Source organism: Natator depressus, chromosome 1, assembly GCF_965152275.1.
Source record: "Natator depressus isolate rNatDep1 chromosome 1, rNatDep2.hap1, whole genome shotgun sequence".
NCBI lineage: Eukaryota > Metazoa > Chordata > Testudines > Cheloniidae > Natator > Natator depressus.
In genome coordinates, this window is record NC_134234.1 from 80,452,378 (window position 1) to 80,468,681 (window position 16,304).

Below are 16,304 nucleotides of genomic sequence, written 5' to 3' on the forward strand. Positions count from 1 at the left end.
TATCCTGTCTACCGACAGTGGCCAATACCAGGTGCCCCAGAGGGAGTGAACCTAATAGGTAATGATCTAGTAATCTCTCTCCTGCCATCCATCTCTACCCTCTGACAAACAGAGGCTAGGGACACCATTCCTTACCCATCCTGGCTAACAGCCATTAATGGACTTAACCTCCATGAATTTACCCAGTTCTCTTTTAAACCCTGTTATAGTCCTAGCCTTCACAACCTCATCAGGCAAGGAGTTCCACAGGTTGACTGTGCACTGAGTAAAGAAGAACTTCCTTTTATTTGTTTTAAACTGCTACCTATTAATTTCATTTGGTGGCCCCTAGTTCTTATATTATAGGTTTAAGTAAATAACTTTTCCTTATTCACTTTCTCCACACCACTCATGACTTTATATATCTCTATCATATCCCCCCTTAGTCTCCTCTTTTCCAAGCTGAAAAGTCCTAGCCTCTTTAATCTTTCCTCATATGGGACCTGTTCCAAACCCCTAATCATTTTACTTGCCCTTTTCTGAACGTTTTCTAATGCCAGTATATCTTTTTTGAGATGAAGGGACCACATCTGTATGCAGTATTCAAGATGTGGGCATACCATGGATTTATATAAGGGCAATAAGATATTCTGTCTTATTCTCTATCCCTTTTTTTTAATGATTCCTAACATCCTGTTTGCTTTTTTGACTGCCGCTGCACACTGCGGGGACGTCTTCAGAGAACTATCCACGATGACGCCAAGATCTTTCTCCTGATTAGTTGTAGCTAAATTAGTCCCATCATATACTATGTATAGTTGGGGTTATTTTTTCCAGTGTGCATTACTTTACATTTATCCACATTAAATTTCATTTGCCATTTTGTTGCCCAATCACTTAGTTTTGTGAGATCTTTTTGAAGTTCTTCAGTCTGCTTTGGTCTTAACTATCTTGAGCAGTCCTCTAAACAATGCTCAGAAGACTCATAGAATTACTTCAGAGTAATGTGATGTCTCCAATTCTTCAGCGCTGGAAGTGGGAGACTAAAGGGGGACTTTAGCATCCCTCACTTCCACCATCTATGGTTCACATTGGTGAAGGACAAGTTGAATAGTCTCTCTGTGGCATACACTGTCTCTTTAGGCTCGATCTCCTCCACACTATTAAGAGTCTGGATTCTATCCTGGAGCTGGAGGTGTAATTTCCAGCTTGGGTATGTATCATGATCAGTGGAATTGAAGTCAGAGGGTCGATGTTCCCTGGAGGAACTGTTATTGATGAGACATCAATGGAACAGGGAATGCAGAGGGTTAGGCTGAGAGCAACTTATGACATGAATAGAATAGTCCACAGGATTTATTAAAGTTTCACTTGTTCAACTTAACCTGCATTTAGCTTCACTCATTGCAAATGAAACATGGTGGCAGTATCTGAGCTGGGAGTTTTCTGAAGTGCAGCAGCTGGCAGCATAAGTCATGGAACTTTGTCTGAAGCCCCCTGGAATGCTTGATTTTTAAGACAGAAACCTAGCCCAGCAATGGACCTGGTGGAACAAGGTGGGATCTACATCTGGCCCTACAAGAGGATGGCAACAGCAGGAAAATAAAACTCTTACTTTACCTTATTGGGAAAAAAGGCAGAGAGATCTGCAGCACTTTGAAGCTCACCGTAGTCTCAAGCCTCACAATAGTGCTAGGAGCCATGAGGAAATATTGCTCCCCAAAGCAGAAGGAAACTATGGAGTGACACTGGTTTTTCACTAGACACCAATCTGAAGAGGAAGGCATACACCTCTGTGCTACTGCCTTATGGACACTGGCTGCTACATACCATTTTGGGAACTTGACAGACTCCCTGATTTGGGGCAAGGTAGTCTGTGGCACGTGGGATCACCACCTGAAGGAGCAGCTACTCCGGGAAGGCGATCTCACATTAGACAGATGCCTAGATGTGGGGCATACAGCGGAAGCCTCAAGAGAGACTATGAAAGCCCAGAAATGCATGCAGGGAGATGACAGCAAAGGAGAGGAGCCAGGGTTCCATATCCATAGGAAGTTCCACTGGGGAAGGACAGCATTGGAAGGAATGTGAAAAGTTGAACCATTTTAGCAGTGTGTTTAAAAGCAGAGGAAGGTCCCAGCATGATTCAGTCAGACTTGTACGAGATAGGGATGGCACATTAGACAGTGGTGATGACATCTTGAGTCTGAGAGCATAACAGGTTCAGACTAATGGAACAGGGAAGCAACAAGGGACAACACTAACCTCTGTGCTTGCAACAATATTAATAGGGAAATCCCCCATGTGATTTCAGCTGGACAGCAGGGCCTCCTGCAATGTGATTGCTCAGGCACAATCTAATAATGTACAATGAGAGCATAATGCAGTCCATAGGAAAATGTGACCTCATAGTAACTAACTTGAAAAATAACAGGCAGTACTGACTGAAGTTTGTGGTGGTGGATAGTAAGCACCACAGATCCCTCTTGGCCATACGTGCCATGGATCTGATCAGGATGCTGTAGTGCAAGAACCAAAAGGGGAGTTCCATGGACAATGGAGACCATTTTAAAAGCATATGGGGATGTTTTCAAAGGTGACAGGTGCCTCAAAGGAAAGCTGTGATGGGAAGTCAACCCGACAGTCAAACCTGTGTGCTTACCACTAAGGAAATTCCGGTGGCACTATGAAAACCAGTACACAAAAAGCTCAAAAGTTTGCAGAGCAGGGGTATCATAGCACCTGGAGATGACAGTCGGGCAAATTATCCATCTGCACAGACCCAGAGTCACTGAACCAGGCATTGAAAAGACAGAAAATTACAAGGTTTTCTAGACTGATACAGGGACAAGAGCATAAAATTCAATACAGAAATAATGCAACTCAAACAGCATGAGGTGGCATACATTGGACATGTGCTCACAGCGGAGGAAGTGAAAACAGATCCCAACAAGATCAAGGCAGTCAGAGACATGCCAGCTCCAGTGGATGTGAAAGGGATACAGCACTTTATGGAAATGATAAATTTTCTGTCCAAGTTCTGTCCACATGTGGCTGCAGTAACAGAACCCATACATCAGCTCACAAGGCAGGATGTTGAGAGGGACTGAGTAGGTCCCCAACAGGAAGCATTTGACACACTGAAACAAATGATAATGGATGTCCCTGTCCAGAACTACTACCAGCCGGGAGAGCCACTGATACTCCAGTGTACTTCTGACCCTAATAGCATCCCAATGCCAGAGGGGAAGGGGCTCTCCGGTATGTAGTAGTGAGCCACAGCTGGCCAGACCAGCTCAGTGTACCCCAACTCACTGCTATCCTCTGTCATGTTAAGATATCATAGGCAATCTGGCTGGTTATTAATATTATTGTGTAGTGTATGTATGGGTGATGTTTCCAGCACACATTTATAATTTTTCACATGTTCTTAAAAGGTGTAAGGCAGGGTGGTCTTAAGTTACCCATCCTAGACGAAGGAATGTGGTTCTGCCTGCTTGAATGTGTCTCCAATGTAAATTAAGCAAGAAGAGAAAACGAAATTACATTTATATGCAAGGTAGACAAAGCCATCTGGCAAACCAGGGTGGGGGAGGGCCACTTAACACTCTCAAGGAGGCGGGGGGGGGGGAGCGGGGAAGGGGGGCGCGGAATGGAAGCTGCAGCTCCAGGAAACCTTCCTGCCTCCTGAAACAAGGTCATTGAACTGTGGTAGATATAAGGAGAGAGAGAGAGCAATTTTGGCATCCTTCATGTGAGGAGACAAAGAAACCAACTGCTTTGTGCTCTGCATGTTGGATCCTGGCTAAGGACTGGCCAGCCATACTGGGAGAAGGACTGTGGTGAGAAAATTGCTGTAAACAAAAGACTCCAGTTTGCTAAGTGAGGTTTTAGTCTTAGAAGCATATTTTTACTTTTGTTTGTAACCATTTCTATCCAAATTACTTCTACTTGGTATTACTTACATATCTGTTCTTTGTTAATAAACTTCATCTCAGTAACTACCTCAGTTTAGTGTTTCAAATGGAAAAGTGAAGCCAAATTAACAGCCTGGTACTGTGTACTGTCTCTTTAAAGGAGCAGTGAACTTGTAAGGTTTGGTGTGTTCCAGTGAGAGGACTGGACACTACAGCGGAGATGGTTTTGGGGAAACTCGGGGCTGGAGGGGCTGTTTGTGTAACCCTGCAAAGGAGTAACCAGGCTGGTGGAAGCCAGGGTGAGGCCATTGTGCTGTGAGCAGGCTGCTGGTATCAGGACTCTGAGCCACAGCTGCCCAGAACAAACAGCCAGAGCTACAGGGCAGGCGATTACTGGACTGGCTAGAACCCCACCGCATCACAGTGATGCATCGGAGAAAGTTTTGGGTGTAGCTCCTTTGCAGGAGAAGCCAGTCTCTTTTGCCAGCAGAGCCCGGTGAGACTGAATAGGGGCACACCCAAATAGAAAAAGAGCTTCTGGCTCTGGTATTTGGTGGAGCGATTATATCAGTACTTCTGTGGTCAGCTAGTAATAGTGCAATCAAACTACAAACTCCTAGAGACAATCATCACAAATCCCCTTCTCAGTGCTCCATAGAGATTGCAGTGCATGTTGAGGCACCTGTAGCGCTGCCAGGTAGAGATCAGATATTGTCCAGGACAATTATTGACGTTAGCTGACACCTTGAGCAGTGCATATATACCCAGCATGAGTGAGTTGGGGGGGAAAGGGATGAGGGTATTGAATCCATTAATATTCTAGCTCCCACTAATGCCCAATTTCAATGGCAAAGCTGATGGGAATCAAAGAGGCTATGGGAAAGGACATCTATGAGTACAGGCAGTCAAGAAAGCAATATTATGAGGCTGGCCAGAAGACAAAAGTCAAGTACTGGTAGGAGCATGGGGAGATAAAGGAAGAAGGAGGCACGCGTTGGGGCCCTATTTCACCCTGAGGTGTTTGCTACTTCCCACCACCCAACACAGATGTAATGAGGTGAAGTGGTGTCCGTATAGAATAAGTAAGAACTACTAATTATTCCTCAAGAAAGGCTTTTAATGATTTCCGACTACAATAACAGCATAAACAAAACAAGAAAAGGAAAACCAAAGACCAGCACTGAATAAGGATTAATACAAAAGGCAGATCATATTGAAGACAAGCGCAAATACATGTAATATTGTGGACCATTTGCGAGTTCCTGAACAGTGACTCTAATATGCTGGTCCTGGCAGGTCATAATAAAAGCCCCAAAGACAAGCATAAGTAAAGCTATTATTCACCAGCTCTATATTCCTGGTGACAAACTATTTCAAAGGCAACATAAAGCTGATGAATGACAGCAGGACATGCATCCGCTCGGACTACTTAAAAGACAAGCACAAATACATGCAAAGCTATTATGCATCAGCCATCTACTATTGATTTTATGCTGCAGTATCGATATAACTATGATCAATTTGGCTCGAGCGACCAAACTTCTTTACTCCATAGACTTACCCTGCATTCGTCCAAAAATACGTTACCCTTCAGTCGGCCACTTTCCGCACTGGCCAGGTACAGACAGTTGAGAAGTGCATGTCCCTTCGGTTCAGGGGGTGTGGGTCAGGTTTACCAAAAACACACACACACACAGTCCCGTGCCTTCGCTCTTTTTATCTGGTCTGATGGCAGTGTTTTAGAACAGACCAACCAATCAGGGTGGGCCACATTGTTTATGTGGTTGCCCTAGTTGTATAATTGATGCGTATTTAATTTTTATGTCCAATTGTTAGTTGTTCGTATAATTTAGGCCTATTTATTTTTTGTAGCCAATTAGATCTTGAATGTGGGTAATTTAGGGTTGATAAGTACATAAGAGTTAGCATAAATTGTTATTTGGTTGCAATGCGTCCTGGCCACAAGCTTAAGCTTTGTTTTTGCAAGGCTTACATTTTGAAGTATACGGAAGTTTGAGGCCTAACATTTGCAATACTTCTATTTTGTTCAAGCTTGACAAGACAGTTGCTCAATTTATTCTCAGAGCAGAACCATATTTTCAAAATAAAGATGTGTTGAGTGAGCAGAATGGAATCATATTTCGAGGGCAGAGAGTTGTTTTTCTTGCCTCATTACAAAAGGGTGTTGTGGAAAAAATTCATACCTCACACCTGGACACTGACAGCTATTTTAGATGGGCATGAAAGCGTATTTACTGGCCATTAATGGATACACAACTGAACTCCTTGTTAGTAGGGTATGATACCTATCAGCTGTGTGATAACCACCAGTAGAAAGAGACCATGTGAGCTGCCCGCCTGACCATAGGAGAAGGTGGGAGTGGACTTATTTACCTTCAAAGAAAACCAGTACTTGATTACAGTGGATTCTACTCAAACTTCTCGGAGATCAGTGCACTGCCTGATAAAAGAAGCAAGTCAGTGATTGGCAAACTGAAGGCCCACTTTGAAAGATATGGCATTCCGGACACTGTGGTCATTGATACCAGACCCCAATTTGCCTTGGAAGAATTCATGGAGTTTGTGCTCATATGGGAGTTTGACCACCACAATTCTTCCCTAAAATACCCACAGAGGAATGGCGAGATGACCAAAAAAGTCCTGCACAAGCACTGATGGGATGCAGGACCAAAACCCTGCTACCTATTGCAGCCAGAAGGATGGATATACCTCAGAGAGTAGATGACCAATAATCAATTAAAGCTGGCAGTAGAGTATGGCAGGTCAGCCAAGGACCTACTGGCCCTGGAGACTCCTGTGAAGATCTAACCATTAGAGAGACACCAGAAGGAGTGGACTAAAGAAGTTGTGAGGACTGCAGAGGCACCCAGGTCATATGAGGCAACTATGCAAGAGGGATAGGTGATCTCAAGGGACAGAAAACTCTTATAAGTCAGCAGATACAACACCCAGAGAGAGTCTGCAGAGATACAGAGATCGTCACTGAATGGAGAGACAGAACCATCCCGAAGCCAATCCCACAAGGAGGGAGGAGACTCCTCAGAGAGATAGAGCTGGCCAGACTCGGAGACAGGTGACAAAGACAGAGATAGCTCTCTCCCAGTGGGGTTGTCTGTTGAGGAGACCAAGCTGTCTCAAAGACTCTGTAACCAGCTGAGTCTGTGGTAAAGACAAGACACCAACTTGGCAGTGTGCTAGCAACATCTCACTGAAGGGACATGGGGTGGAGCTTGGGCATCAATTATTTGTTTTTAGTGTTTATGTTAAAATGTTTTGAAAGAGGGAAGGTGTGTCATGAAGTCAGAGGGTCAATGTTCCCTGGAGAGATGGTTATTGACAGACACGAATGGAAAAGGGAACACCAGAGAGTAATGCTGAGAGGAACTCAGCCTCATGGGCAGAGTAGTCCACAGGGTCTAATAAAGGTTCACTTGTTCAAATTAATTTGCATTCCTCTTCACTGGTTGGGAATGAAACAGAGTAGGTGTATGTACATTAGCTTTGATGGAGCTAGGGTGCTAAAAATAGGAGTGTAGCTGTGGCAGCGTGGGCTGCAGCTTGGGCTAGCTGCCTGAGTATAATTCCTCCCAGGACCATAGGTACTTTCTTGGGCAACTAGCCCATGCAACCACCCATGCTGCCACAACTGCACTTTTGTTTTTAGTGCACTAGCTCGATCAAAGCTAGCATGGTATGGAGCTGGAAACTACACCTTCTACTTGAAATGTAGCTGTACCCAATAACTGACTCCTGTGTTCCTGATTGACTACGCTGGAGAGTAGAGCAGGAAATCTTATATTGCATTTAAACCTTTAATGCAGTGGTGGGCAACCTGAAGCCTGCAGGCCACATGTGGCCCATCAGGGTAATCTGATTGTGGGCCGCGAGACATTTTGCTGATGCTGACCACCTGCAGGCATGGCCTCCTGCAGCTCCCAGTGGCCGCGGTTTGCCACAGGGATGTGCTGGCTGCTGCTTCCCACAGCTCCCATTGCTGGGAACGGCAAACCGCAGCCACTGGGAGCTGTGGGAGGCCGTGCCTGGAGACGGTCAATGTCAACAAAATGTCTCGCGGCCCGCAGTCAGATTACCCTGATGGGCTGCCTACGGGCCACAGGTTGCCCACCACTGCTTTAATGGATATACCTTTGAGTATACCAAAACTTAAATGGAACTTTAAGGACAATGTGATCATACACTGTAAGACTGAAACACTAGAAAAATATCTTGGAATTGTAATTTCGCAATACTGGGCCTTTTGGAGCATGCTGAAGGTGCTAATCCTAAAGCAGGTTTCTTAAAGTGGAGGCCTATCCACGGGAAAGACTAAAACCAGATCTTTAAATTGTTCTCCAGAATCTCAGCTTTCATTTTAAAAAAATTATTTGTAGCTGTTACTTTTGCAAAGAAAACGTTCAAAACATAAAATGTAAATAGCCAATGCAGTGGTGTCTGTCTGAGTTTGCAGAGAGCCTGAAACAACAGTTCTGAAATGAATAGCCCCCTTCATTCTATACAGATAACAATAATGCTACTCTAAGAGTCAACATTGTTAACTATTTCACTGCTTATAAAGCATGTAGGAAAGGAAGGGGTATGATATTATGAAGACCTACATCAGCATTACCCTGACATCATAGAAGATCTATAAAATTAAGAAGGGTAGGCCTTTCCAAAATCATGTTGAGATTGTTGGGGCCATAGCTGATTTCATTTTCCTAAAGAGGTGCTCAGCTTTCAAATGTTTGGGAATCATTTCCCTAAGAAAACTGCCCTTTAAAAAAAAAATCAAAGTCTTTATTGGAAAATAAACCCAATCCCTTTCTGTAGAAACAACGGGGCTATCGCAGATGAAGCAGTGCCAGAGTTGATTGCTTGTTAAACTTGTCAAAATGTCAAACTTCCTACTATTATTCAAGTACTGGATGAAATGAAGAGCAATAGATGGTCAGCTGTTGCCATGGTGTGCTGTTGTGGTTTTTTTTAGATCAGAGACTGTCTGGTCTTCTTGCTTTTCATGTGATTATAGCAATTTAGGTACCCTAAATTATGCGACAAAACTCATTGCTAACTAGAGATGCCTGTATGATAACTTACACTGAATGTCTTTGGAATAATTCAGATATCTCTGCTTAATGTGTTGGCAGAATTTTTAAAGGGTATTTTATGTGTTATTACAGAGTCAGATAGGTTTACCAGAGCCTTGAACATATTTTTATTGGGTGGGAACTAAATAATGCAATCACATGTTTTGTACATTACACAGTGCCAGTGCGTGCTTTGTACCAACAGACAAGTCAACAGGGAAAGGGTGTTGTTAGTGATTTAATATCAACATGTTGGAATTTAGATTCCTTATTAAACTGTGAGATATTAAGGGTGTAGGAAAGTTTTAAAGATTTTCTGACTCAGACCTGATTTTTGTCTTTAGAAATACCTTGTTAAATATTCCCGTTTGCTTTAATCAGAGTCTTGGCTGTTTCAATTATTATTATGATGTCAGGAATCTTAAGCGTTTTCACTGAATGACTTTGCAAAGCTCAATTAAATAAGTAAAAATGCAGTAAAAATGCAATTTCTTGTCAGTGCTAGTTTTCATGAATTTTAGATAATACACTGGCAGGGCTGCCCTTAGTATTTTTTTCCAAGATTGAGGAACTTTTTGTCACCCACCACCTCCCCACAAAGTCTCTTCCTTCCCCTGGCCCTGACTCTTGCCTGTCATTCTCACATCACTCTGCCTTATATTGTTCAATCACATCAATTTCAAATAGTATAAATAAATAGGGTAACCATATGTCACTATTTTCAGGGAATTTCTTTGTCATTCTTACAGACAACTGTTTTGTCCTGGTTTTTGTAAGCTCTAGCAGACTGGACACCTGAAGTAACTGCAGGCCTGCTGATGAGCTCCAGGGGGTATGTCTACACAGCTATTGGGAGTGAGTCTTCCAGCCTGGATGGACAGACTTGTGCTACAGCACTGAAAATAGTAATGTGGGCATTCCGGCTTGGGCTGGAGCTAGGACTCTGAAGCCTAAGGAGTGGGGTGAGCTTCAGAGCTTGAGCTCCAGCCCGAGTCCAAATGTCTAAGCAACATCTACACAGCTATTTTTAGCGTGCTTACCCGAGCCCCACTAGTGCAAGTCTGTCGACCTGAGCTGCGAGACACGCTCCCAACAACTGTGTAGGCATACCCTTGGGGGCCATCCCAGAGAATGTTCTAATATAATGTTCATAGAATTATAGATGATTAGGGTTGGAAGAGACCTCAGGAGGTCATCTAGTCCAACCCTCTGCTCAAAGCAGGACCAACCCCAACTAAATCATCCCAGCCAGGGCTTTGTCAAGCTGGGCCTTAAAAACCTCTAAGGATGGAGATTCCACCACCTCCCTTGGTAACCCATTCCTGTGTTTCACCACCCTCCTAGTGAAAAAGTTTTTCCGAATATCCAACCTAGACCTTCCCCACTGAAACTTGAGACCATTACTCCTTGTTCTGTCATCTGCCACCACTGAGAACAGCCTAGCACCATCCTCTTTGGAACCCCCCTTCAGGTAGTTGAAGGCGGCTATCAAATTGCCCCTCACTCTTCTCTTCTGCAGACTAAATAACCCCAGTTCCCTCAGCCTCTCCTCATAAGTCATGTGCCCCAGCCCCCTAATCATTTTTGTTGCCCTCCGCTGGACTCTCTCCAATTTGTCCACATCCTTTCTGTAGTAGGGGGACCAAAACTGGACACAATACTCCAGATGTGGCCTCACCAGTGCTGAATAGAGGAGAATAATCACTTCCCTCAATCTGCTGGCAACGCTCCTACTAACGCAGCCCAATATGCCGTTAGGTAGTTGGCAAGAAGGGCACACTGCTGACTCATATCCAGCTTCTCATCCACTGTACTCCCCAGGTCCTTTTGTGCAGAACTGCCACTTAGCCAGTTGGTCCCTAGCCTTAGCAGTGCAATCCATCCCATCATCCAGATCATTAATGAATATGTTGAAGAACAAAAATGTTGCCACCAGACCTCTAATAAAGTCCTCTAGCAAACATCCCCTCCAAATATAGGCCCTGATTCACTATTTGCTTACATCAGTGTAAAACCGGCATAAGCGAGTGATGGATCAGGTACACAGAGCGGAAGGGATCAAGGGGAAGACAAAGGACAGAGAGAGTGTATGAATGTGATAGAGAGAATGAGGAAAGGCTATAAAGGTGAGAGCTGGAGAGGGAAGAGGAAAGAAAGTGAAGGCTGAAGCAAAGGGAAAAGGAGAGGAGAAAGAGGAAGAAAAACAAGCCAAAATCTTAAAACATAGAACATGTAACAGAAGGGAATGGTAATTTTTCTCTCTTCGCCAGCATCCAAATCCTCCTGCACAAACTACCCTGACCCGGCCCCACTTACTAATAAAATATCCTGTGAATCCTAATATCCTGTGAATCCTGTGAACCCTTCTCCTTTTGGACAAGCATCTTATTTTCTACACTCTACAGCTGGTTGCTCTAGAAAGCTAGCTTAGTTTTAAACAAATTACGTCTCAAAGTATTAAACAATTTGAAGTATTGCAGCAGCCCAATATTTTGGATTTGATTTCTTTTGTTTGTGTGAATTCATGTATCAGACTGTTGTATTAAGATTTGGACAGTTCACATTCTACTGATATCATTGACTACGAGAGGCTTTCATGACTCCTTGAAGACCTCAAGTATTTCTTGATCAGGTTCTGATTTGTAGTGAGTATTTATTAAGATGCTTTTAAATTCTGAAATCTAGCTATTAATACTACAGCCTGCTAAAACTCTCCAAGAGACAGAAAGTTTCACATTTCTAACTGTCTTTGTGGCTAATTCTTAATCTCACCACAGTGTTGTTCTTTAATGTTTTTTTCTTTTAGATCCCAAAGGAGGATACATCCCTGAATAGAATGTCGACTTTCACTGTAGGAAAATCATCCCCTAATCAAAGTGGTATGTTGATGCTGTTACTTTCAGGGTATTTAAAGCATAGGGGGAAACAACAAGCCCTTTTCATTGCATGTGTGCAGTATGTGAACCTAATCCAGGTGCCATTGTGCCCTCCATACAGGGGCGAAAGTAATTTAAAGGACTTACTGGTATGCTGGAGTCCTGAGCAGGGGGTGGGTCCTAAACGGAAGGGGTGTGGCCTCAACCTTTAAATCGCTGTCTGAGCCGTGCTGCCGGAGCCCTGGGGTAGTGGCGGTGGGGCTCCAGCAGCAATTTAAAGGGCCTGGGGCGGTAGCGGTGGCCGGAGCCCCGGGCCCTTTAAATTGCCACCTGAGCCCTGCTGCCAGAGCCCTGGGGTAGTGGCGGCGGGGCTCTGGCGGTGATTTAAAGGGCCAGGGGCTCCCAGCCGCCGCTGCCGCAGTGGAGCCCCAGGCCCTTTAAATTGCTGCTTGGGGAAGCCGGTCTGGTACGGTGTACCGGCTTACTTTCATCTCTGCCTCCATATTCTTGTTTCAACACAGTTTCAAATCAGACTGCATGCTGCCCACCCTGGAACAATGGCGGACTAGTTATTTGATTAGGCAATGCATGTAAGGACCGGTTTGGGAGGCAGAGGCAGCAGTGCTGCTTGATCCTTATCAGCATTTTCATTCTGGCTGAAGCACTGGGAATGCCAGCACCACACAAGGGAGGAGTGGGGGAGGGAAACAGCAGGGATAGAGCATGGCTTCTGCTTGCATTAGTGCCTGTGGTTAGCCTGGAGACCAAGAAGCAGTATAGTGGGGGACATGGCCAGCAGCTGTTGAGGGAAGCAGAGAGAACAGGCAGCATGAGCAGAGCAGGCTAAGGCTTTGCAGAGAGAGAAAGGAAGGGGCGGGCTTATTCCCTGCAACATTGTCCTCTCCCCAATACACCCTGTAATTTGAGATTGTTGGAGAGGGAGAGACTGGGGAAAGAGGACTTGGGAAGACAGGACACGGGGAAAGAAAATGTAACTGATTGGTGGTTATCAGGCAAGATTTTTGTTACTGTCAACCCTGTGTGTAACAATGCCTTAGAAAGGAGAAATATGGATGGTGATTAGGAAAAGACTGATGGCAAAAGGTTGGGAGTTTGGGTTCTGCTTGGATAAATGTCCAGATGTTTATTAGAAGCCTAATGACACCTATTCATCTGCATTTGACACAAGTGTGTTAAAAATCTTAAAAGATTTCAAGCCTTTCAGGTTCTGGTTTTGGCTGGACACCAAGAGTCCTCTCCTACGAAAATGAAAGTCAGTTACAATTTTACTACTGACTACATTGAAAGCAGGATCAGGACCCAGCTATGGAAAGACTCATAGCTGAACATTAGAGAACCTCAGAAAAGGCTTCGTTCAACACCAGCTCCAAAACAAGAAAAGGCTAAACGGGCTTCTTACTTCACCTGATCTATTAAAATTAGGACTGTCAAATGGTTAAAAAAATTAATCACGATTAATCGTGAGATAAAAAAAATCATAGTTAATCACAGTTTTAATCAAACTGTTAAACAGTAATAGAATACCATTCATTTAAATATTTTGTATGTTTTTCTACATTTCAAGTATAATTATTTTAGTTACAGTACAGAATACAAAGTGTACAGTGTTCACTTTATATTATTATTTTTATTACAAATATTTGCACTGTAAAAAAGATAAAGAAAAGAAGTAGTGTTTTTCACTTCACCTCTTAAAAGTACTGTAGTGCAATCTCTTTATCGTGAAAGTGTAATTTACAAACGTAGATTGTTTTTGTTACATAACTGCACTCAAAAACAAAACAATGTAACAATGTACACTTTGTATTCTGTGTTGTAATTGAAATCAACATATTGGAAAGTGTAGAAAAACATCCAAAACTATTTATAACAAATTTCAATTGGCATTCTATTATTGTTTAAAAGTGCACTTAAAACTGCAATTAATCACGATTAATTTTTTTAATCAAGTTAATTTGCTTTGAGTTAATCGCTTGAGTTAACTGCGATCAATTGACAACCCTAATTAAAATGTTTTCCTTGGTTTTAAGCAAATATATTTATATTGCCATTTTTAATGACAGTAATATGAGGCTTTGTTAGTTGTTTCATTGCCACAGAGCAGCCATAGCAAGGAACCTCACTACACAAAGGAGAATGTCTCAAGCAGGAATTCTTGTGGAGCAAAGCCACCGTTACACCCTTGAAATGGCTGCATGTGCTCGGCGCCATGTAAAGCTTACAGCTCAGTTTTGCCCATGCATTAAAGGTTGCTCCTTGTTTCCCTCTCCTCCCTTTTGTACTTGTTCAAGGACTAAGGACAAGCTGCAGCAAAATATATACATTAAATCTGTATAAGCACATTAATATATTTCATCCTTGACTTAATCAGTACAGATACTGTTTGATGCAGATAGGGCCATAAAATGGCCACACATAAAGTAGTAAAGTTGATGCAGATAGGGCCACACATAAAGTAGAAACGCACATTAACAGTAAACTCTTTGAACTACAGTATTACAAGCAAACATTAAATGCATATTGTTTAGCTGCTGCCTCTAGATGGGGCTTCATTTCAAGTTAATTGGATTATTTAAATTAAGAATTATGATTATGATTAAAAAATCCAAAATGGACTTTTGGAGTGATTTCACTTTCATGATATGCCATTGGGGAGAAATGAATGTTCCCCACAATAGGCTTGATGTACTCTTGGGTATATATTGATGTGCATCTTGAAAACACCACATCTATGCTTGTGCTTATGCGTAATAGCAGATTTTTAGAGACGTGCGAGAATGTAACTGACTTTAGAGCAGAACCTTAAATGTGTTGGAAAGGGTTTGCAGGAGTTCTTTGCTTAAGAAGATGTTATCAATATGAAGTGAGTGCTGGGAAGATTTCCTTGCTTCTGATGGAGTTCTTCCTTTTGGATACTGCTAAACCATTCTTGCTGAAGATGGCTTTTATGCTTGGGGCTCATAAAAGTAATTTTGAAGAACAAACATTTTGCACCAGATGTAAGGTATTAAACAAAATTACTCGGGGGGAGCGTACAGTTCCCTTTACAAAGTCTTCAAACATCCATCCTCAGTTGTCAAATGTCAGAAGTTCTATTTGTCTGCCTGCCTATTGTTATTGTTATTCCATGTCCATTACTATACTATTGAATACTGTGATATATTATCAATACACTGAGCAAAGAATACATTTTATAGCAAGTGCATTTAATATAGGTTTGTTTGCTAATTGGTGCTCTCTCCATCTTTGACTGTAACTATGAGAAAAAAAATGTTTAAATGGAAAGAGAAATGAATACTTTTCCCACTCCACCCCTCCACTCTGCAAGAATTAAGGTGTAGATTTTTAACAGTGAGGGTAGTTAACCACTGGAACAACTTATGTAGGAATGCACTGGATTCTCTGTCACTTGAAGTTTTTAAATGAAAAGTGGCGATCTTACTAAAGGATATGCTATAGCTCAAACAGAAGTTATGGGCTTGCTGCAGAAATTATTGGGCGAGGTTCTTTGGCTTGGGTTAGGAGGCAGTCAGACTAGATGATTATAATGATTCCTTCTGGCCTCAAAAATCTATGTGCGCATGTGCCTGGTACAAAGGATATATCACAGCTTAAGAGAAGGAGAAATTAGGGAGACATTTTTGGAAGCTCATATTAAAATATTGGTAACATCACTGGTCCAGTGACAAAAATCTGTACTTGGTCTGCATGTGAACATCCCAGTCGTCCCACAGGGAACCACAGAAAATGGTAGAGGACACGTTATGGCTTGCAGTCTTTTACTGATTTTAAATGTAATACAGAATTCCATCTTTGTACTCTGACATTGTTTTTTTACAAAAGAAAATATTTCTGAAGAATGTACTCTAGGCACTCTCCCTTAAAACAAACTATCAGCCCCTTTGCTGTGTTTCCCTTCCTCTATCTGGCCTATATATTTGTGGTTCTTCATACTTGTCACTACACATGAATTTCATGGATAAAAGGAACTTGGTTTCCTCTTTTTATAAGTCAGACCAAAATACCAATGTGACAAATGAACACAATACTGACTGTGTATACTCTGTTTATGAAGTGATATGTCTTTCCAAACATGAAGAGCATAACCATATACTTTCTATCTGAATGACATTTAGTTCTATCTGCTCAAATCCATTTTGAGTGAAGCAAGGAGTTTTTTCTGTGGTGCTCAGAGGCTAGGCACATTATAGAGATAATCCAATAGGCTTCCCAAAAGAAAGGGTGCCGAACCCATTGTTTCTTAGCACTCCAATTTATTGAGTAAGTGGGTGTCCTTAATGAGGGTCTCATATTTAAATGTCATATGTCTAATTTGTCACCTCCAACTTGGCTTCAAAAGGAGTTTCCATGTGTAATGACTGCAGGATTGAGCCTCCACTGCA

General features: G+C 42.6%; 1 protein-coding gene across 1 annotated transcript in view; it reads left to right on the forward strand.

Annotated features, from left to right (window-relative positions):
• Positions 1-16,304, forward strand: part of SCEL (sciellin) — a 119,933-nt gene that overhangs the window by 49,342 nt on the left and 54,287 nt on the right. Inside the window, exon 2 of the mRNA XM_074944248.1 lies at positions 11,811-11,883. Within this exon, the coding sequence (XP_074800349.1) occupies positions 11,841-11,883 (43 nt within the window). The 5' untranslated portion in view covers positions 11,811-11,840. The remainder of the gene's footprint in view (positions 1-11,810; positions 11,884-16,304) is intronic.